This window comes from Antrostomus carolinensis, unplaced genomic scaffold (genome assembly GCF_000700745.2).
Source record: "Antrostomus carolinensis isolate BGI_N321 unplaced genomic scaffold, ASM70074v2 scaffold329, whole genome shotgun sequence".
Taxonomy (NCBI): Eukaryota; Metazoa; Chordata; class Aves; order Caprimulgiformes; family Caprimulgidae; genus Antrostomus; species Antrostomus carolinensis.
In genome coordinates, this window is record NW_010339014.1 from 6,968 (window position 1) to 29,817 (window position 22,850).

The 22,850-nt window shown below is 44.8% G+C and overlaps 1 protein-coding gene across 1 annotated transcript; it reads left to right on the top strand.

Annotated features, from left to right (window-relative positions):
- Window positions 1-209: 209 nt before the first annotated feature.
- Window positions 210-22,269, top strand: LOC104530939 (maltase-glucoamylase, intestinal-like; the record flags this gene model as incomplete). The annotated part of the gene is made up of 7 exons (XM_010175679.1): window positions 210-220; window positions 308-453; window positions 10,340-10,497; window positions 11,176-11,272; window positions 12,452-12,564; window positions 20,972-21,097; window positions 22,138-22,269. Coding segments are annotated over exons 4-7 (432 nt in total), but the record flags the coding sequence as incomplete, so codon positions are not given.
- Between the last annotated feature and the right edge of the window lie 581 nt (window positions 22,270-22,850).

Here is a 22,850-nt window from a genome sequence, read left to right on the forward strand (position 1 = left end):
ATTTGTTTTTAAAGAGCTGACATAGAATAGCTGAGCTGTTCCCCCAGCCTGTGCCAGTGTGGCTGCAGGCAGCGAGCAGTGGTGGTGGGCACCAACCAGCACGTGTTTCTACTTCAGGGTGACACTGAACAAGCGCCAGGCCTTGTCCCTCTTCGGAAATGACATTTCCCCGGTCGTCTTGGAAGTGGAGTTCCAGACCAGGGACAGACTCCGGTTCAGGGTGAGTACTGGGGCAGGGGGAATCATTTAGCCAAAGCAACGCACGCTAACGCATGAGCTCACCTGTCTCCTCCTTGACTTGCTTTAGCTCTATGACCCCAACAGAGAGCGGTTTGAAGTCCCACTCAAGATCGACTCCCCCGGGGTTACCGCCGATGAGGCCAACTATGACGTGGAGTTTGTGGATGACGCCTCACACTTCAGGATCAAGAGGAAAAGCACTGGCACTGTGCTGTGAGTACCAGGTCTCATTCATGTCACTTTTCACAGAAATTAGGTGTGACAGGGTGAGCGCTGTTTCCTCACACCCTATTGCTTGGCTCTGCATGACAAAGGTTCAGGCACAAACTGGATGTGGCATAAATACAGATTTATGCCTTGTCCCTGGAAAACACTCATTATTAATAAGAGTATGTGCCTTGAGGCTACGATTTCACAGCTTGGGACGCTAATAGACTCTATTCGTGAAAGCACTGAACTAAGATTTCTGAAATTTGAGGTGTTTTAATATGTCAGAAATTGAGCACCAAATCTCCTGACACCCTCCAAGAGGTAGGTCTAGGAAACTAAAGCTCAAAGCCACAGAAACCATAAGCCTCTAACTTCTACTGATTTCAGTGAATGGCATTTGTGGGCCTAGTTTGTCACTCTGCAAAGATGCTAGTTGTATTCTTAAGCTGGTACTGTAAGTTTAACTTCAGCCATAGCTCCACTCACTAGCAAATGTCACCAGGTGTCATAATTTCCCATTTTATCTGCTTCTGCTAACACATCTCTAGTGTGCAATGCTACTTAGCAAGAGTCCCAATCAAGGTGCTCTCCTGCCCACTGCATTTGGGGGTCATGAGCGTGGCGTGAGCTGCAGTCTCTGACTGTCTGTGGTGACAAAGGACAGTGTTACAGACTGCTCTGGGTTATCACTGCTTGACTCAGGGTGGGCGAAGGAGATGCACAGAACATAGAAACATGGGTACTGTTCACATCAGGCTGTGGTTGTGTCTATATTAGCATTTTAATTCAGATCAGCAGCACCTTTTGGCGTGAGTCTCCTCGTTATACCTACCCCTTGTGTGTTGGCTGACCTTGCAGTCGTTCTGAGGAGCATGGATTAGGTCCCTTCCACGTGACCTTACTGGGAGATGTGCCTTGGGAGCACAGGCAATGCAGTCTGGCTGTTAATGGGCTCCTTCAGAGAGAGCCCTCAACATGTGTGCGGGTGCTGGGTCCTCAGCCCCAGCTCTGCCTTCCTTGGACCCCACCACTAGTGCAAACACATTCCCAGAAAGTCATTGGGATGCAAGTGGTTCATTTTATGCATTAAAAATATCTAACCTCAAATCAAGAAACTAAATCAGCTCAGATTTCCCCTCCACCTCAAGAAACTCTTTGTTAAACAGACTCAAAATATAAGCATTATATTTGCGAGCAACATAAGGATGGTTTAACATGTGTGATGCAAGTAAGACAATACAGCCTTTAGAATGGTTTGAGTCTGCAGAGGGAACCACTGCACTGCTTTTTTAATTAGGTGCCCATCCTTTTAAATTGCAATCTTGTGGCATCTCTTTTTATACTCGTCACAGTCAATTCTGTAAAGTTTTCTTTTTGCAGGCTATTGTAAATGCCTGTATTATGCATTACTCTGATAACAAAAATAATTTAAATCCTTGTTAGACTTAACAGCTTTGTGAAAACAGAGGGCTTATGTTAAAGGCCCAATTTTCTTCTCCTTGTAATAAGAGATTCTTGTAAAAGCTCATTAATTGGAATGGTGATGTAAGAGGTGAATGCATAACAAGACATGGCGAGCAGCTAGCTCATGGCCCATTCCCATTCACCCCTCCTTGTCTTCATCCAAACCCCAAGAGCTTAGCCTTGGTTAGTAAGGGCATCCTCAAACTTGGGATGCCCCAATTAGGGGAAGGGACCTGCTGTGAAGCAGACACAGGGCTTGATCCACTGAGCTGCCAAGGGCACAATTCCAGCGACAGGCAGAGGAGCACAAAGTTGGTCTCTACTGAGCAGTTTTCCAGGAGGGCACATTCACCAGCCTGCCGTGGACCTGAGGAAACCTCCTCTGTACCCCTGTCAGTGGGGCACCCCAAAATCCGTGCTTAGCAGTGGTGCAGGCCTGGGGTGCAGCAGTGATGTGCTGCAGAGCCCGGGGAGGCAGAGGGCAGCCTTGGTTAGTAGCATCGGCGCTGCGCTCAGCAGCAATGCCGGGCTATCAGCATCGCTGCTGGAAAAGCCTGTGCTGCCTCCAGGCAGGTAAAGGAGTTCTGAAACCCAACCGACCCCAAAAAGAGGAAATCGCGGGTGAATAGAATGCGCAGTTAATGGGTTTTTATCCTGCAAAACACGGTAGGGCTGCTACTAAAAGATTCTCTTAAGCAGAGACACAGGATTTTGCATTAAAAAGAGAAATTATATGTTCCTGGGAATTTTTGTTTCATGTGAAAGGGCACAGCCAGTGCTTATAGACTGAAGGATCACATCCCAGCAGGGAGCTGTTCCTCTCACAGCTGAATCATATTTGGAGTTAAATTCCCTGTGTGAGGAGGAAAAATGTTTCCCTTTCATTTGTTTGCCTGTCTCTCCCATCAGAGTGAGAGAATGCAGATGCTCAGAGATTCCTCCACAGCGTGACTTAGAGGGATTTGCAGCCTGTTTAGCCACCAGAGAGCTGTGCAGATGGAAATCTTCTTTCAAAACAGAAAAGCAGGTTATACATCCTGGCCTAAAAGCCATGGGTGGCTGCATTTGCTTGACTGAGGAGGAGGAACCCTCAGCAAGCAGCGTTACAGGAGCATCTCCACCAGTGACTGTAAGTGGCTGGCTAGGCCTGGGTGAGCACCAGTGGCATCTGGCATGTTAAGTAGATTTTCGTGTTAGTTCAACCTGCCCAAAGGCAGATTTAGACATGTGGGAAATGGGTCTGAGTGAGCCTCACGGCTGCAGCAAGGGCTCAGAAAAAAGAGCATCTTCAGCATTGCCTTGTCCCCTGTTCCTGTCCCAGGTGCACTCTGCTAAACCCCAAATCTTTTCCTTTGGGTTCTCTCCAGCAGTGGGAGCTGCTGCTCTAGGGCACTCAGCACACCTGGGGCCAGGCACTGAGCTGTACGGCCAGTGGCCTCTGTGGCCATGCCAGGCTGAGTAGGCAAGTGTCCCTGAGAAACAGGCAAGCACCCAACACCTGGAGGGACTTCAGCCTCCTATTTTAAGAAGTGAATGGCCATGGCCTTGCTGTCTCAATGAACAGCTGAATCAATCATTAATCTTCATATGCACACAAATATTGTTCAAAACTATTGATGTAGGCAAATAATACCTCTTCAACAGGTGCTGCAGTTGCACTCCCCAGGTGTGGGTTGATAATAACTCATGTCTATACCAAGCCAGGTCCAGGTGCTCTGCTGGACCTTTCTAATGTCTCTGAGGATGGCTTTTCCATTTTAAAGAAATCCCAAATTCTCAGAAATCTGTTTTATGTTATGCTCCTTATCCCTCACCAGCAGCTTTGTACTGCTGGATGACCCACCCCCCAAAAAAAGCCTAAAATCCCTCACCATCCCCAGCATGCTGTGGGACAGCTTACAGTTCATGTGGGGAAGGAGCAGCCTGCCCTGAGCAGAAATGTGGGTTGCTCTTTCAAAGTCCATGTCTATATTTCTTTCCCCTCCTTCCCTCAGTGCAGTCTGTCCTGCCCTCAGTGTCTTTGTGCCACAGACTTTGCAGTGGTGGGGTAGCTGGTGGCAGGAACCATCTACCTGCTTGATATAAAACCCCATCCCAGCTCTGCCACTTGTGCGCACAAAGCCGCCTCCTCCCGCAGAACAATTTAATACCATGTTGGGGTGGTTGCAGGGGAGAGGCAGTGGAGACTTTGAAGTATTCCTGGATGTGCTTTAAAGGCATTTCTCCCACTTGCTGCATACAAGAAGCCTTTGCCATGGCTGAGCTGCCCAGGCACCAGCTCAAGGAGGGCAGGACAAACTCAGGGCTCTGTGTAATCACAGTAACGGGGGAGAGGAATGAGTTTTGTGAGGGGAGAGGCATTAACAGCTGATTGCAAACCTCATGCAGAGCCAGGAGCAAGAATAAAAGGCCAAGTCTCACTACATTTTTAGCTTGCTCCAAGGCAATCAGGCGACAGCCGCTGCTTTGCCTGCATGGGGCGAAAATTAGATGGGATCATGCAGGGAAATGATCCAGGTGCTGCTTGGGGGGCTTCCAGGACCAGGAGCTCTTGGGCTGCCTCCCTTTCTCCTCCCAGTAATGCTTCTTGGCTTACTCTCTCTTACCTTTCTCCTTTTCCTCCTCTGCTATCCTTTTTTCTGTCCCATTCAGTCCTGCCTGCTCCTGCTACTCTTCACCCTCTTCCACATTCTTGCTGTTTCATTGATGGCCAGGGAAGGTCCTTCCCTGTGCCGGCAGTTCTCCAAAGCCATGAAGGTGAAGAAGTGCCACCTCTGTGTGTTCACTGGTGAGGTGCCAACAAGGTCACATGGGACCCAGAGGCAGGCAGAGCCCCCACTCCTATACATATGTCAGGTGTTTTCTGTTTTGCCAGGGAAAGACAGAAACCTGTGGCTGATTTAAGGCTCCAAGTCTTAGATCTGAACCATGAGGTACAGGGACTGAGGCCTGGCTCTCCAGCCCCAGAGGTGAAGATCCCAAACTACTGGCCTCATGGGGCAGCGGGGGCTGTGGGGAACCTCTCACCACTCCCATGATGCTGGGAAAACACCTGTTTTGGCAAATTAGGGTGATCAGTAGCAAAACATTTTGTCAATAAATTTGTAATTGGCTTTAGTTTAATAAATCCTCGCTCATGCTATCGTAGCTGATCTTGCAGCTCTAGTGGAAAACTGGCCCACTGTTGTCCAGGGCCCTACAGTGATGAAAACAGGAGAGAAAATAATTGGGTTGAAATCAGGCAAGCGAGGGAACAAAACAGAGCCTCTGTGTTATTTAGTGGCACGTGCTCTCAGGTTGAGCACTATTCTCCTTTCTGCTCCTGCTACTAACAGCAGCAACCACTGGAGGAGGTCTAGGAGGGTAGTATCCAGTGCGAGCATGAAGGCTTCCAAAAAGCATACATTTCCTTAAGAACAGAGAGTAAAAGGCGGGGAACTGTTTGCTTTAAGGCAGCAATAAATAACAAAGACATCCTCATTTTGCAGTGTGTGATTACTCTGTGGGACACATGGCCCCAGGGCAGAACTGACACGAGGCTTAGCAGGATATACATTCACACATAATAATAAAGAAATCATCTGTTGAAAAAAGAAACCCAACTATTTTTGTCTCCATGTTTCACAACATAAGCTAATTCTATGAAACAGCCAGAAACTTCCTCCATAAACAGATTATTGCAAGACTGGCTGTGAGTGACATCTTACGCCTTCCTCTGCGATATCTGGCCTGGGCCATGGCTGGAGACAGGCTGCAGAGGGATGGAGTATTGATTTGATTCTCCACTTTAATATCTATTCTCCAACTGACTTTTCCTTCATGATATGATACAAATAATGGAAGGCAGAACGTTTTTCCCAAGCCAGATAAGTGCTCCTTTCTCTCTATTAAGAGTTTGGAATACCTTGTTTGCTACCACACTTGGGAAGATACGGCACAAATAACTGAAATCTAATCAAGATTTCCCCTAATTTCCAAAAAGGCTGCTGCAGAGTTCAGCTGCCTTCTTTATTGATTGTGGTAGTAAGCACAGACACCACTTACTGTGAAGACGTTTTTACATAGGCAAGGCTATTAGAATGATTTATAACGCTATTGTCTTAAACTGCAATTTTGCTGAAAGCAACAGGAGCAAATTGTGTGCATCATGGGCAGCTTGAGTTTCCTCCTAGTTTGTAAAGGCCATTATTTTAGTCTTCTCATCGTTATGTTTTATGTTACATAGGCGAGAAGTATTGTAGGTATATCACTTGTCCAAGTGTGTTTCAGAACAAAAATGAAGCATTATATATCCAGCCACTTATAGGAGATGCCCTGATAGCATGATGATGAACACAGTAGAAGTAGAGCAGAACTGTGTCAATAACTGTGAATATACCCTGAAATTCTTTCTTTTAAAATGTCACATTTGTGGAAAATATGTTGGTTACTCGTGCTGACTTTCTCCACCTATTTGATAAATGACCTTAAAAATAAAATAAGCATATAAAAATTTATTCTTGGTGTGCCTTCTGCAGTTCAGTGGTGCCCCAAGACTTACAGCTAGTAAGGTATATGGCTGTTGTGAGACAGTGGAAACATTTTTCAGCAACCTGAGAGCAATGGAAAATCATGGAAACCTGGGATCCTAAGATGATGCTCCCCAGCAGCTCAAGTGGAGTGCGTCAGGGGCCAAGTATATTTGAGGTTCATATGAAAATAGGGACTATACTCCTCAGTCCTGAAGGTGCTTTGCTGCTTTACAGGCAGCCTGCGCGTATAGCAATAGCCTGTGCCCTCTGCAAATGTATGCCCAAACTCTGCCAGGAGGCTTAGACCCACTTTTCTGATAGACATGTGAAGTTTCCACCTGAATTTGCACACAGATAATATATACAATGTGTTCCATTTCCCAAGGCTGCAGTTTCCAAAGGGTCTGGAGGCCAATGAAAGCAGATGTTAGAGGGACATTTTCTCCAAGTGACCAAGTGGGACGGGTGTTCACATCTTAAAGTAATGAGCTCATTTCTCCCGAATTCATTGCAACAAGAAGAGAAAAAAACCCCTCTTCCAACCTAAAATGGTTTTTGAATGTCTAGCTAATGCATGATGTATGTCCTAATGATATATCGTATGTGTTCAAAGTCTCCTAATTCTGGAAGTTTAATAAGACCATCTTTATAAGTGCCACCAGCTGCTTGCTCAGGGCAGGTGAGTCAGTGCTCCGAGCCACTGCACACACCGGTGTTACTGGTCTCCAAGAAACTTCAACAGAGCGAAGTCATTCAACCAGGTAAATTGTCATGTCCAGTTTGTGTTACAAAGGACTGATGATTGTACCTCTGAAAACTTGCCTTTTAGTCATCCCCCTCAAATGTTGTGACAATGTTAGTCATAAACTACACCTTCAACATGAACAGGATTTTTTATCTTTCTGCCTACCCACCTTCCTTTAATATTATTTCCCCGCTTCACTGCAGTTGTGTTTCATCCTGGTGGCCTGAGGGTTGACTGCTGGATATGAGACTCGTTCATTTGCTGGCCAGAAATGTTAATTTTCACAGACCTTTTCAATCCTCAATCATTCTGTTTTCCTGATATGAGGTTAAAAATTAGAGAGGTTCCCTCTTGAGTATAGTGCATGGTGTTTGGAAGAAAATGCTACCTTTTATCAGTCAGAGTTCCCAGACAGGCAGCAGGCAACTGTTAGCAGGTGATGGGCCAGGCCTGCTTTGTAGGAAGTTTGTATTTCCACGGGAATGAGTGTTCCCACCACAGAGACATTAGGTCTTTCAGCAATGAACCTGAGTGCAGCTATTACCTCTTCTGCAAAGAAAGATTCCTTGTCTTCACAGGCTTTGCCATGTCTAACTGCTGGTAGGGTTGAATTTTTGACAGTGAACAACTACTCAGCTGTATTTTTAGATTTTTTTTTTAGATCCTTTCTGTTGTCCATCACAGCACTGTTATGGTTTGTAGGACTGTTGGAGGAGAACCACGCAAATTCCTGTGCACATGGTCTCATTTTATGCTCCCTCCTGTTTTGTTCCTTCTATCTGCTTTAAACCAGCAGGAGGGGAGGTGGGAGAAATATAACATTTCTTTTTATTGTCTCCAAGTGCTTAAGAAATGACAGACATATATATGTTTTCCATTTAAATGATTGCTCTTTGTCAACACAACACAAACAGACACATAAAGTAACACAACAGCTTCCCACAGTGCACTGCAGAGCACGAGGGCACCCATTTGGCAGAGAGGTGCCAGAGGAAAACCTGTCCATGCTTTCCTTCCAATGGAGAAAAAGGGGGCCAAAAAAAAAAAAAAAAAAAAAAAAAAAAAAAAGAGTCATTACCAGTGCTTTTGTGTCACAGTTAATGCTATTTTTAGTGCATGGCTGTTCTGGCAAGCGGAGGTCTAACGAGAGAGGAGGCTGATGGAGAGCGAGGGCTGGCAGCACGTACGGGGAGCTGCACTGCTGGGAGCAGGGAGCCGAGTGACGGAGGGGTGCAGTGGGAGGAACTGTTTTGGCAATGCCATGCAGTGACAGTGGCCCAAGGGAATGCATGAGGTATAAACCAGTTTCTCTGTGCCATGTAAAGACGTGGTAAGGCAGAGGGGTTGTTCTTAGGGTTGTGGCTGCAGCACCCAGTGACCCTCCTGGGCAGGCAGGGCTTGCTGAGCCAAAGGAGCACTTTCAGTGCCATGGTAACACTAATTGCTCTCACGATGGGAAATGTCAGTGTCGTAATGCGGGTACCATGAACGTACAAAGCCTCATGTCTTCTAAACAAATATCATGGAGAGTGCTCAATGAGTTAGGACAGATATTTAAGCTCTTCCCAAAGCATTTCCCCTCCGGCATCCTTTGCTTTTTGCATAACCCCATGGTCTGCTCAGAGCAGTGACTGCCTGCCTTGGCACAGAGCAGAGCTATGTGACAGTGTTCCTTTGGACAGGAATGTAGCTCCAGAGCCCATTCCCATTCCTACACAGCAGCAGTCTCTTGCAGAAAGGCCTGTGTGTGCCGAGAGCTGGATCTGATTCTCAGGTATATTTTGCATATGTTAACCTTCCTTATAAGAAAATAACCTTATTCAGTACTATGAGTAGGTGGAGGAGATGATGAAAGGGAGGGAGAGTTGCTGCTGGCAGACGACCAAATCAAGACTTAAATATAAATTCTTACTTTTCCTGCTTGTGAGAAAGGTCAAATAGAGTTTTAAAAAGATACATAGACTCTTCAGTATGTGGGCTTGACTTAGGACTTGTCTAGGACACTTTAGGGATAGATTGTGCCTGATTTTTGCTCAGAGAGGCAGGCAGGAGGGTGCCTCAGGTCTGCCTCTGGACACCCCTAAGAGTGGCTATCCTTGCTTCCTCCTGGGGAGAGCAGAGGTGCCTGAGGTTGGTGTGGTGGGAGTGGCAGAGCCCTGCAAGCAGCGGGGACTGTCCCCAGGCAGGGGTGCCAGTGGCACAGGTGGCAGCCAGGGCTCACCAGCAAGCTCCCCTCACAGCGGTAGTGCTGCTCCCCACCAACACAGCCCATCTTCCACTTCTCTGATTTACTGGTCAATTTGATCAACCATTTAATTTTGTCAAAATCATTGACAAAAGACCATTAAAAGGAGAATTATGCTACTTCTATGCTCTCTGGCTTTGGCTCATTTATTTTAATTAGCTGTAACAAATTCATGGTTAAACAAGGCTCGAGAGGGTGCTATCTAAATGTGGTACTCATGGCATACACAGTGCCATTAATGAAACACTTCTCCCCAGCTTGACTATGTTCTACCCCATCTAGCTTGCAGCTTATTATAGCACTAGAGATAGGAAACAGAATGTAACACCTAATTAAAATGTGAGCCTGTGTCCACAGATGATTCAATAGAAATAAAGGCATTAAGCTGGCGAGAGAAGCGGGAGAGTCATCACACTAAAAACATCTAATTCAAGCAGAGTCTGAAGGAAGCTATCCCTCTGCTTTAGGTGTCTGCTTTAAGCCAGAGGTAACGAGTATTCGGGTCCTGATCCAGCAAAACATTAAAAAGTAAAAACTGATAACTAAATGTCTGTTGTTCTCATTAAGGATTGTGAACCCCACTGCGTAATAACAATTTTTAGCCTGCCCCATTGGTTGTCATAGAAATAGCACAAGCAACCACTTATTTTGATAACAGGATTATAGATAGTCTTCTGTTATTTTAGTTGCACTTTTCAAAATTATAGTGATGCATTTTATTCTAGAAGTAGATGAGGTCTGCAGCCATTGCAAGAGGAATTTAATGTGTGTTTGGTTAACCATGTTAGGCATGCATATAATTTAATTTTTTTTAATATTGTTCCTCTCCAAAATACAGAAAAAGTATAAATAGACAGACGTGCACTTAAAATGATGCATGCCAAAGATAAGCAAACTAATCATGTGTCCATCTATTTGTCACAGGTGGGACAGTCCCCTGGTTGATCTGTTTTTCTCCAACCAGTATCTTCAGATAACAACTACTGTGCCATCCACTTCGGTGTATGGGTTTGGTGAACATGAGCACCTGTCCTTCAAACACAGCATGGACTTCATTACGTATGGCATGTTAAAAAACAACGGTAATTCACTTCATGCAACACTTTGTTCTAACCTGTATCACCAAAAGGAGGTGGCGAGGGTACAGCTCTGCCGAGGGAGCACCTCTCTCTGTGTGGTAGCACTGCTCATGTGAATGAATACTGAACACGAAATGTCACCAGTTTTGCAGGTGTCATAATTTTTAATTAAATGATAAAACCATGAACCATTTTGAAGGGACTTTGAAACCTTTCATCAGAAGCTTTCTCAAGGTGCAGTTAGTTTTCAGAAAGAAGTATTTTGTGTGTCAGTATCCTGATTCAGGAAAGCATTTGATTTCATGCTTGGATCAATCCCTGTTCATTCAAATAAGCTGGACTTCAGAAGGACTCATTAGACATTTGGCTAAACTGAGGTCAGTGGCTGATGAGTCTATTTTAATTAGCAGAGCAGTTCTTACCCATGCCATTTTGGAGGGTTTTGCAGAATATGGAAGGCTTAACTAAGAGAAAAAGCATCATTGTGATGAGGCAGAAAAAATAGCTCTTTTCTATCAATTTGACTTCACACCAGTTTAGATTAAAAACTCCCCAACCTTTCAAAACAAGTCTCTAACTATTAAATAATTTATTTCCTTGTCTTTGCATATGTGCCTACCTGACAAAAACTATTTAAAATAGCAAAGTCAAACCGCATGTAATGTGCTGTTTGTGTTTCAGCCATTTGCCAACCTCTATGGAGTTCACCCTTTCTATATGTGCGTAGAAGCTGACTCCAATGCCCACGGTGTTCTCCTTCTGAACTCCAATGCACAAGGTAAAAAGATATATGGATTCCCTATATGGACTGCATATAGAAAGATGGCAAATTATTAAATACAAAAACCTGTTTTAGTGGTTGTTTTTTCAACGTGGTACAAATTTGAGTGACTGTTCCATAACTGAGATTCCGGGAACTACTGTAAAGTTTTCAAAGGGTTTTCATTAGAATGACTATTTAACAAGGTAAGGTATTTTCCTTTAAAATATATGTGGGGGTTTGTTTTGGTTGTTTTTTTTTTTTGGGGGGGGGGGGGTGTTTTTGTTTTTTTTTTTAATAGATGCATATGCAGGGAAAGAAGAAGGTGGAAGAAATTTCCACTGGGATTGGCATGACTGAATCAAATCAATTTAGGTTACTCCTATATTCTGTCTGTGGAGAATAGTTTTGTGCGTTGCCATGGTCACCTTACTCTCGTAATCCAATGGTATAATTTCAGAAAAGGGGAATCTTCATTTAGTCTATAAAATCAGTTTCCCCTTGCAGGCAATGAGTTCCAAAAAGAAGATTAAAATAGCATAGAGGAACCCTAAACACAAGCTTATGGTTTCTTTTTATATAAATGAAACTGAGACAAATGGATCTGTTGAATCTGCTCCGTGTGGGTTTCTGTGATTTATTGATGCACAATGCCAATGTGAAAGCAGAGATTGCAGAAACACTGGGCAACTGCTAACCAACGTACAGGTCCTGTTTGCTCATGCAGTTGTACCCACAAGGCATTGGGTAGTGACTTGAACATGTAGCCATCTCTGCCTGGGGATACATTTGTGCACACAGAGCCTAGCATGCATACATCTAAGATAGGGTAGAATAGAATAGAATAGAATAGCATAGCATAGCATAGAATAGAATAGAATAGAATAGAATAGAATATTTCATTTGGAAGGGACCTACAGCAGTCATCTAGTCCAACTGCCTGACCACTTCAGGGCTGACCAAAAGTTAAAGCATATTATTAAGCACATTGTCCAAATGTCTCTTAAACACCAACAGCATGGGGCATTGACCACCTCTCTAGGAAGCCTGTTCCAGTGTTTGACTGCCCTCTTGGTAAAAAAATGTTTCCTAATGTCAAGTCTGAACCTCCCCTGGTGCAGCTTCAAACCATTCTCATGCATAGTGCAGAGCTGGTTTGTACTGAGAACCTGTTGGTTTTTTTTTTTTTCCTTGCAGAAGTTTCTCTGAGTCCAAATCCATCTTTAACTTTCCGCACTATTGGAGGGATTCTTGACTTCTATGTCTTCCTTGGACCAACTCCTGAAAACGTAGTTCAGCAATACACAGAGGTTAGTAGAAAAGTGCCTGTGGCACACGGGGCTGTACCATGTAACGAACTCCCATCAGTATCTGGTAGTATCAGCAGGCAGCGCAGCCAAAACTTAGTCCTGATCTGTTTGTACAAAGCCACAGCTTTAGGTCCATGGGCAACGTAGTGTGTGCTTGTGTCTGCAAACGGTCTGACTGTAGCAGACTGGCTGTGCATTCAATGCACATCTCCAGCCTTTCCTGCAGCATTTCAATACTAAAAGCAGGAGATGCAATTGTTAGAAAGAAATTTGCCCAAGCTTACTCTTCTGCAGGCCATGATACTTTTATAGTCTTCACCACATGACTGTAACTGTGTCCTGGCACTGGGGGTGGAAAAAACAAACTAGGCAAGAGCACAGACGAGAATGTTTGGGAACTTTGTGTCTGCTGGACTTCAGAAATGTTGAATGAATTTCAAAGACTTCAAGGCTTTATTTGCCAGTGGAGTTGCCTTTTGATTTTGGGGCATCAGACTGTTTTTTACTAATGAAAATCAATGTAAGTGCATTGGAGAGCATAGGTATGAAGCATAGGTGTGAAAAAACCCGTATTTAATGCTATGTCAAAGAGTGTAATTACTTATTTTCCTGTTGCCCAGTGTTTTCCAAGGCACTGAGGGTATCCATGCAAATAACTCCTTCAGGATTGTGCATGCAATTTTCATCCAGTAAGGGCTGCTCAGAAAAAAATGGCAAGTAACATATTTTTCCTGGTCACCAAATGCTGGGTGATGCTTTAACTGGGCCCTTGCACAGAAAATTACCACCTCAGAACCAAGCTCTGTGCATAAAGAAACCAGCACCAGGCCTAAAAAGTGTGGAACAAAGCTGAGAAAGGGTATGTCCCTGCTGAGAAAGGGCATGTCAGTGCTGAGAAAGGGCATGTCACTGTGAGCAGAGGGATTCATGCATGCAGACCCTGAGGATGAAGCTGTAACTGGAGGTACTGGGCAGCTGGAGCTCTCAGTGAGATGTGCATGTGCTCTGCCTTCCCCTCCGCTGTCCTGCCAAGCACCTGAGCTCTGATTTTCAGCAAACATTTTGTCTTTCCTGGCTTTTTAAAGCTTCCATATCCTATGCTTATCTTATTTTAAAATGGGATCAGAAACATTGTTTTGGCACAGGGAAACAGAGGATTTAGCCCAGAAGGAAAGTATTGCTGGGTTCTGTTCTGGTGATGGAAGGGAGAAGACACTTCACTCCTGCTGCCATTTTGGGAAGGCTGGAGCCTCCCCAGGGCAGTGGGCTCTGCTAGACCTTCCTTTGCCAAGCAGAGGTTCAGGTGGTGCCTCCCAGAGACGTGGGAGGTTGCCAGTGCTCCTCCGCAAGAGTGACTGCTCTGTCACTTAGAGGTTTCCATCTCCCTCTGCACATCCTCCCCACCAGCTACCTCCAACCCCAGTGTCACAGATCAACCTGCAAACTGTCTTTTGAACGTACACATTGGCAATCAAACAAAAAAGATGAAGAAAGAAAAAGTAAAGTGACTCCCCATGATAACAGCAGCTGTGATCCTGCAATGAAAGCACCGATTTCAGGGGTCGCTGCAGCAGCGCAATGGAGATTAGAGCCATCCCCGTTTCTTTTCAAAGTCTTTTGCTGGTGTTTTAAGGCAGCATTTATGTGGCTTAGCAGGTGGCCAGCAGCTGAAAATAAAATAAGAGAGTTCTCACTCCCCAGCTGATGGGTACTGGCAGTTCACTTTCCACCCCTGCCTCTCTGGAAATGGAGCTTGAGCGAAGAAAATAAGGTAAAGGGGAGCTGGTGGGCGTCTCCTAACAAGTCACATCACATGCCAGGACAAAAAATCCCCTGCTCTGCATTCTTTGAGTTTGAGCTCGCTCTCTAGGGAATCTTCAGGAATGCATGGTAGCAATTTCACAGTGAACTAATAACTTCTTCAGTAAACATCCTGAAATTCCTGGATGGCAAATGTTGCAATTACCATATTATTAGTCTCTAGGGTAATGATTTGGCTTTTATGTACTAGATATGTGGGAAGGTGAAGGAGACAGAAAAGTCTTTATTTTTCAGTTGTATTTTCTTTCACATTGAGAGGACTCTTCCGTGTGGTCATTGTCATGCCCTGGGAGAGGGGAGGTGGTGGAAAGGAGCAACGTGGACAGTGTCTGCAAGGCATCGCTCAGCAGCATCCCTCAGCTCTCCTGGCTGTTCGTGTGGGTCTCCTCTGGGAAGTGGCATTTTGGGAGCTCCCACCCGCAGGGGACCCTGGTGGGGGCCTGTCTGCCCTGCTGCAACAAGCTCCTTGTGGGAATGGCACCTGCCTCCTGCCTGTGCAAACATCTGTGCAAAATCACTGCATGGGGTTTTTTGCAAGGACCACCCATCACATCCTCTCCAGGATGGACCCAGTGGTGTGGCAGGGTGGCTGGGCACCAGCTGATCCATCCTCGAGAGAGAGGGAGCTGGGTCTGGAGCAAAGTGCTCTACATTCTTCTCAAACACCTTGCGCTGTTGCCTTCAGTGCCATTTCCAGACCTGGCAACCCTGTCGGCACTTGCTGTGCTTGTTTCTGCTCAAGATTTAGGAACTTAGCTCTGCTCAGTTTTTTTATGCAGCTTCCTTCAAAGCAGTGAGTTAGGACAGCTTTGTAAGAGAGCTCTCTACTGTGTCTCTGGAGTATGTGAGCTTCCCCCTTGCAAGGTGAGGTTGCTACCAGCATCCAGGGATGGCCCAGGGACTCTTGCCCAGAGCCAGTGCTGAGTAATTGGTTGGGGCTGCTGGGCTGTGCCAGGAGCGGGGCTCCTTTTGTGGTGATCAGGGATGACTGCGGCTGCCCTGCCAGAGGGACAGCCCTGATGGGACCACCAGCATCTCTGTGCATCCTTGGGGTGAGGAGAGGTGGCAGTGAAAGCTGTGGTGGCCCCAGGTGCCAGACTGGGCCAGGCTAATCTACTTTAAATGGGCTCCAAGGGCAAAGCAGGGACTGGGGAGGAAGCACAGAGCTGAATGCTGGTGCCCCTGTCCCCTCTGCTGTGTCTTGTGTGGAGCAGAGCTGGGCTGTGGGATGCATCCTGCCAGTGGCACCACCGTGCTACAGCAGTGGTGGCAGCAATAGGAAATGTGCTGGGCATCATGTGATGGGAAGGAGACATCTCCATTCCGATTCTTCTTTTCCCTCTTGTCCCTGAGCCCAGCCATGAGGAGTGCTGCTCCTGGCACATCAGAGACTGTCCTGCCACAGCTATGTATATATTTGACAGTAATCACACTTTTCTTCTGCTACCGAAGAGGTCCAGTGTGCAGAACAGTTATATAACACAGACCTCGCTTCTTATGGCAAACACCTGCGTTTGTGGGAGGATGGGAAAAGCAGTAGTAAGCTAAAGAGCTCAGCCTTTGAGCTGCGTGAGCCTAGCTGAGGCTCTACAGCCAGACCTCATACCAGACCACCACTGCCAAGTCCACTGGTGGCCTGGCAGGACAGAGTAACAGCGCGTAGCAGTAGCATATGAGCTCCGTAACAAGGACACCTATACTCAACAAATGGACATTTAACAGCTGTTGGGTGGAGTGAAGGCCATGAATTTGTTGTTTTATCACATATTGTCTGATGACAAGCTTTGAGAGAGTATACTGCATGTCTCTTAATTCTATTTTGAGAGCAAATTGCTGGTTTTCTTCCTCCTTACAGAACTGTAGGATAGTTCTGAGTGGAAGGGACCTCAGGCAGTCTCCAGCTCAGCCTTCTATTTGAGATGTAACATGAGGAACCTGCTTGTACCTGCATTTCATCACAGATGATTCAGTGAGAGTCTCACAGTTGAATTCATGGGTCCTCCAAGAAAGACCAAGCAGATGATAAATGTTTGTGCAGCAAAGAAAAAGTTTTGAAGACCTTGGCATTGAAAGTCAAATAACATTTTTAGATTCCTGAGACTGTGATCAACTTCTTAATGATTCAGCAGTTGAAGGGCCTGTCTTCTGGTTCTCCTAATACAAAGTTCAGCTTCTGTGCACAGACTTTGAGTGCAGGTTACCCCTTGCCTGACGAGGTGCCACAGCACTCACCTGCCTGCCGCAGCCATAGGCGATGAGCTGGATACAGATACCTGGGCCACCTGTGTAATTTAGCCATTGTGTGACTATCCAAACACACTATTTCTGTGTCTATATACAGAGCATTATTCCACTTGGATTTTTATAGTTTCCTCCTACAGCTCTTCCTTAAAGAAAGGAAGTTTAAGCAAATATCAAGCTTCAAGATTCATTTTATATGACTAATTAGGGTGCAAGATTAGCAGTCTTTCATGTTGAGCTGCATTGCTTTCATATAGCTGCATTGCTAGAGATCTCAGCTCCTTTGTAAGCACGGGAAACAGTCTCTCTCTCGGTGGCCTCTATGATATATAGTGTGTAACTCTTCCACTGGCTCTCTCACATCAACGTCTTTGGTCACAGCATTGATAGAATAGGATCCTGATTTACTATATAGCATTTATAATTTAGTTGATATTTTTGATGCTCATGATAACAATGTTATTTGTCCAATAATCCAACACAGGGAAATTGAATACAGATCACCTGCTCCCTGAGCACAGATTTTAGCTGTTAGATATACATGTTTTCACTGAACTTGGTTCTTACTGCAAAACACTTCCAGATACCTCCTAGATTCATCAGCTCTCAGGTGCATCTGAAAAAAAGTGAAAAAAAATTACATAATGCCAAGTTATGTAAATCTGGAAAAACTAACAGTGAATTTATTAAACAACACCAGGAGTTATTTAAGAACCAAGTGCAGGAGGAATTGTGGAGCAGAAAATAGGATCTGGTTTTTTTTTTTCTGCTTCTGCACTACTGTCTCTTCCCCCCGCACCCCCTCCCTTTTTTTTTCTCAGTTTGCATACCCCATATGTTTGCTGTTTCTGCATTTCTCATGTTTTCCTCCCTCAGTCCTCCTGCCATACATCATTTACCTTTTCTGATTCTATGGGAGTCAATTTTGCCAAGCAGGCTTTCTCCGCCTACTCCATTTTATGGTCATTTGTATGCAGAATGCAATCTATATGAATTAACTAGATCCTAAATATATATCAAATCCAACATGAGTTTTCAGGTTTGCAAAATTACATCCCTGCCTCTGCTGATCCATCTGCAAGTAAGTACCATATGTCAGTTACTTTATCAGGAAGCTTCAGGGGGATCCATTAGAGAGAGTCCGCAGCATAATTAGAAAAAAGAACATTTGTTTTCCCAGCTGCCCTGTTTTCATCCTTCCTCTTCAAATGTTCTGCTGATTTCAATTAAGCTCACCATAGATGCGCCAGCCTGGTGAACCTGGGGAAATAATTGCTTTAAAACTTAATATCTTGCTTGCAAGGTGGATTTTCTTCAGTTGGTTCAGCTGTAATGCCAAACTCCTCAAGGGATACTGTCATGAAATACTGCCTTGCTGTGGGGCAGCTCTGTTGTCCGCAGGCGAGACAGCACCATCACGCAAGGGTGAGCAGCTGAACCTCAGCAAACCCCAGTGCTGAGGACATGCCCTTTGGGAAGGATGATGGCCAGTAGGCCAGTGGCCACATCTCCACCTCCAGCTCTGTTGGCATCCTCCTGGGTGCTCGATAGGGTGCCCAGAGAAGCTGTGGTTGCCCCCTCCCTGGAATTATTCAAGGCCAGGTTGGATGAGGCTTTGAGCAACCTGGTCTAGTGGGGGGTGCCCCTACTGATGGCAGGGGGGTTGGAACTGGATGATCTTTAAGGTCCCTTCCAACCCAAACCATTCTATGAACTGTGTTGTATTAGCAGTGTCACGGGCTGACTGTCCTCCCCAGCCAGGAGCAACCTGGGGTATTCCAGGACCCAGTGCAGGGCTGCCCAGCAGTTCCCACTGCCTCTGCCCAGGCTGGTCACCCCCACAGCAGTTCTCGTTTCTCAGACTGCTTGAGGAGAGGCAGCAGATGCTGTGCAGACATCCTGCCAGGGCACTGGTCTCTGCGTTCAGCTGCAGGATTAATATTTATCAGCTGGTTTTCCCTCTTCCTCTTGTCCGAGGAGAGAAGCCTGTGCACAAAACATTTTATTTCATTAGGGACTTTTTTTTGTTTGTTCTGTTTTTTTAACCTTGTTTGTAGAGGTTACTCTCTGTTTACAGTAGAGAAAGCAAGGGCAAATTGTGCATCTGCTTTAGGAGCACAAAGTGGTGGGGTTCACAGAGCTCACCTTGCAGTCTTGGCTGGTCTAAAACAAGCTCTTCTGCCTTCTCAGATTAATTTATCCTTAATAAGGTGTGTATGGTTATGACAGAGAAGCAGACTTCTTGCCCTGAGGCTTGCCATGCTCTACTAGACAACTTGGTGCCGGTCTAGAAGATCATCCTGAGCCATTGTGCCCCATCCAGCTCTCCACAGGAAACCCCAACAGAGCTTGAAAGATGATCTGAGGGATCAGGTGTATCCACACAAGCTGGAAATAACTAATGACTCAGGTAACCATATGAGACTGCACTGTGGTGGCGATGGTGTTTCTCTGCCCACAAGCCTCCCACTACACGGTAGGGGCCACATTTTCTGTCCAGGGCCTCTCCCGTAAAGGACACAGTGGCACACAGGGAAGGCTGAATGCAGCTGTGTCAGGAGCATGCTGCCGATAGCTGCTCTTCCTTCCTCTGAAGGGCTTAGCCTCCAGCTAAGTTGGAGGTGGAGTAGTTGTTGACAAGAGTGAAAAGAGTTAAGTCTGGTGGAACAGGATGAGTAGTAAGTGTACGGGGCAGCTGTGCTGCTCAGCCAGAGCATCCCTCCTGGAGGGACTCAAACTAGTAACCTTACCAGTTGTTCTGGCCTCCTTCTGATTTTACTTAGGTGAGACAGCAGCATCCTAACAAACAAGAGCACCCTTTGTAGCCAAATTTGTAATGCTTAGTGCTTGAAGTTCGCCTGTCTGTCCACAAGCCTTGCCTGTTTGGAAGCAATTTACTGTGTGTTCCCCCAGCTCAGGTGCATTAAAACATCCTCTGCTTTTCCCTGCTTCTCTCCTGCATCTGTTTTTCTGTCCAGTGCAGTTTGCAAGTCCCACCAGCTCTAGCATCTGTAACGTATTTTAGGGCAATTTCAAGTTCAGCATTACTTTTCCGGGTCAGACTCTTACTGGAGAAAATCCCATAGGAAACTGTGCCTTTATGCATTGCGATCTCTAGAAAGCTTAGCAATGCAATAGACACAGAGTGCCAGGAGTGCCTTGTTTTATTTAATTAAAGTAGATGGGATTTAGCTGCCAATATGCAAGTTTTGTTCTTTTTCACTTCTTAGCATAATTACCTAACTGGAGATCCACAAGGAAATAAAGGAGGAACAGTTATTTAGCCAAAGGGAGTCAATATCTGCAGCTGATTAGTAAGTCACGGATGCTTACTAGCTACTTGATTTTCATGTATTGCCTGCAAGGGTGTTGGAAATACTGAACCAAGGTTGATTTCATGGGATCTAACTGTTTAAAACTGGAGTAAGGATTTCAAGAGATGTCTCTCAGAAAACACCCATGTGTACTAATGAAGCAATGCCAGATTTCAGCTTATTTCTAGAACAGACACATCATGGTAGCTCACTGCTTGTCCCAGGTTGCCAGAGCAGCTTTCACTGGGGGAAGCAGAGCAGGATGCTGAGCTCTCCTGTGCTCTCAATTGAGTTTCCTCATGCAGTTTACAGCTGGATTACGTGCAGCCACTGGAAATATTTATAAAATCATATTTAACTCATTACCTCATGTTTCAGTTGAGAATTTTGGGACCAAACAGTAACTCGAACCGTGAAGGGGTTTGTCAATGCCTGGCAACACAATGCTGTGGGCCAGCAATAAGAGCAGTCAGTCATAAGTGACTGAATTTCACCAGGGTGGTGTGTAAATATAATTAAAACTTCAGAGAGCTCAAACAAACATTAGACTCTGGATGAGTTAGTTCAGCTGGAGGCGGCAAGAGAAATTAGCAAAGCTGACATTGCTGTGTAGTATTAGAGATTTGCCTGCTGTTGACCAAAGGGTTTGTGGACTTGGTGCGAGGCTCCACACTGTGTTTCCACTAGCACGTGCTACTGTGCAGAGGCTCCCTCAGTGAGATCCCTATTTAACTTCAAGCTGGGTTTTATACACCTGGTCTTCCACTGGGGCGTTCTTAGAAGGGATGCTCAGTGTGGGTGTCACTCAGAGCCTCTGCTAAGGACAAGGGTCCATCAGAAGAAGTGCTTTTTTGAAGCCAAGCATACTGTACAGTGAGCCATTCTGAGACAGGAAAGGGTACTTTGTGGGTGTGTGATACCTGTGCCCAGATCTTTGTGGCTTAAATGAGCTGGGAGCCCCTCCTGATGTTTCAGAATAAATTCTCTTCATCTCACCCACTGCATTTCTGTATTCCTCATTCCTGCCATAGGCCATTGGACGCCCACACATGCCTGCCTACTGGTCTCTGGGATTTCATCTCTCCCGATGGGGTTATGGCAGCATTGATGTTTTAAAGAAAACTGTTGATCGCATGCACTACTATGATATCCCATATGTAAGTATGAATTTTTCACTATGTATGATAATTTTACAATCCAAAGTGATATGAAGAAAATTATAATAGAGGAAAAAACCATAATCCTACAAAGAGAATTGTAGAATAAAAGGATGATCATAATTTTATGTAGTGGTTTTGCACGTCATATCTTCATACTACTTAAAAGAGCATTTAAAGCAGGTTTTAAACATGAGGTCTAAGTGCTGCTCTTGATTGCATAGCAGGTGATTCTGTGTGGATTTACTGTTATGCAGTATGAGGTGTTAGCATTTTTTTTTTTTTAAAAAAAGGTACTTCTGATGCATATCTCTGCCAAACAGTTGCTAATCTAGGACTTCTAAATTTCCATTTTGTCCATTGCTACCATGTAAAATCATAGGAGCTGAATTTGGTCTGACAAATATTTACAATTATTATAGCCAACCTCTTAGGTTTCATTTCATACATTAGTTACCTTTTACAAATGCAGTTGCATACATTCTGATTTACTGTATCAAATACTTCAATCATAGAATAGTTTGGGTTGGAAGGGTAAAGGTCATCTAGTCCAACCCCCTTGCAGTGAGCAGGGACATCTTTAACCAGACCAGGTTGCTCAGAGCCCCGTCCATCCTGACCTTGAACGTTTCCAGGGATGGAGCTTCTACCACCATTCAGGGCAACTTGTTCTTGTGCTTCACCACCCTCACTGTAAAAAATTTCTTCTTCCTATCAAGTCTGAATCTACCCTCTTTTAGTTTAAAAGCATGACTCCTTGTCCTATGGCTACCAGCCCTGCTAAAAAGTCTGTCCCCAACTTTCATATAGACTTCCTTTAAATACTGAAAGGCTGCAATATGGTCTCACTGGAGCCTTCTCTTCCCAGGCTGAGAAACCCCAACTCTCTCAGCCTTTCCTCACAGAAGAGGTGTTCCACCGCTCAGATCATTTTTATGGCCATACTGTGGACCTGCTCCAACAGGTCCATGTCTTTCCTGTGCTGAGGGCTCCAGAGCTGGATGAAGTACTCATGTAATTTTTCCTTTAAAAATATTTAGGATGTCCAACATCTTGATATCGACTACATGGAACGTCGCCTGGACTTTACCTATGATAAAGTGAATTATGCAGGTCTGCCAGAATACCTCCAACAGCTGAAGAAGGAAGGAATGCACAATGTCGTGATTCTGGTAAATTAATGATGTTGCTAATTGTTTCTCCATTTACAAGAACTATTTGCAGCATAGTGTTCATATCTAGCTGCTAATGCACACATGCTGTTGTAGCAGGTCTTCCATTTTTGTCATTTGTTGAGAAAAGCTGAAGAACAATTTCTCACAGATTTTATATTTAAATATGTTGCATTTACCAGATATATGTGTACCAGCACCATCTCTATACCATAATATTAATTCTCTTTCAATTTTTCCCACTTGGTTATGAGAAATCTTGCCTCTGTTCAGGGCTGAGTTGAGATAGGGTTGTGTTTACGCAATTATTTTCCTGAAAATGAACAAATGAGCATAACATGCACACAAAAATAGTTGAATAGTAGAAAAAAAATATTAATAATCACTCTGGAAAGTTAGTAACTACAATTCACCTTGCTTTATATTTGAACTAATGTAAGAGATATTTGTTTGCATGAAAATTTGTGCAAAATATATGTTGAATATGTAACCAAAATTGACATATGACCAAATTAATTAATTTGGGCAGAAGTGAAAATAGGAGTTTTCCATCTTCCCCCATCAATTTTCCCAACAAAGTT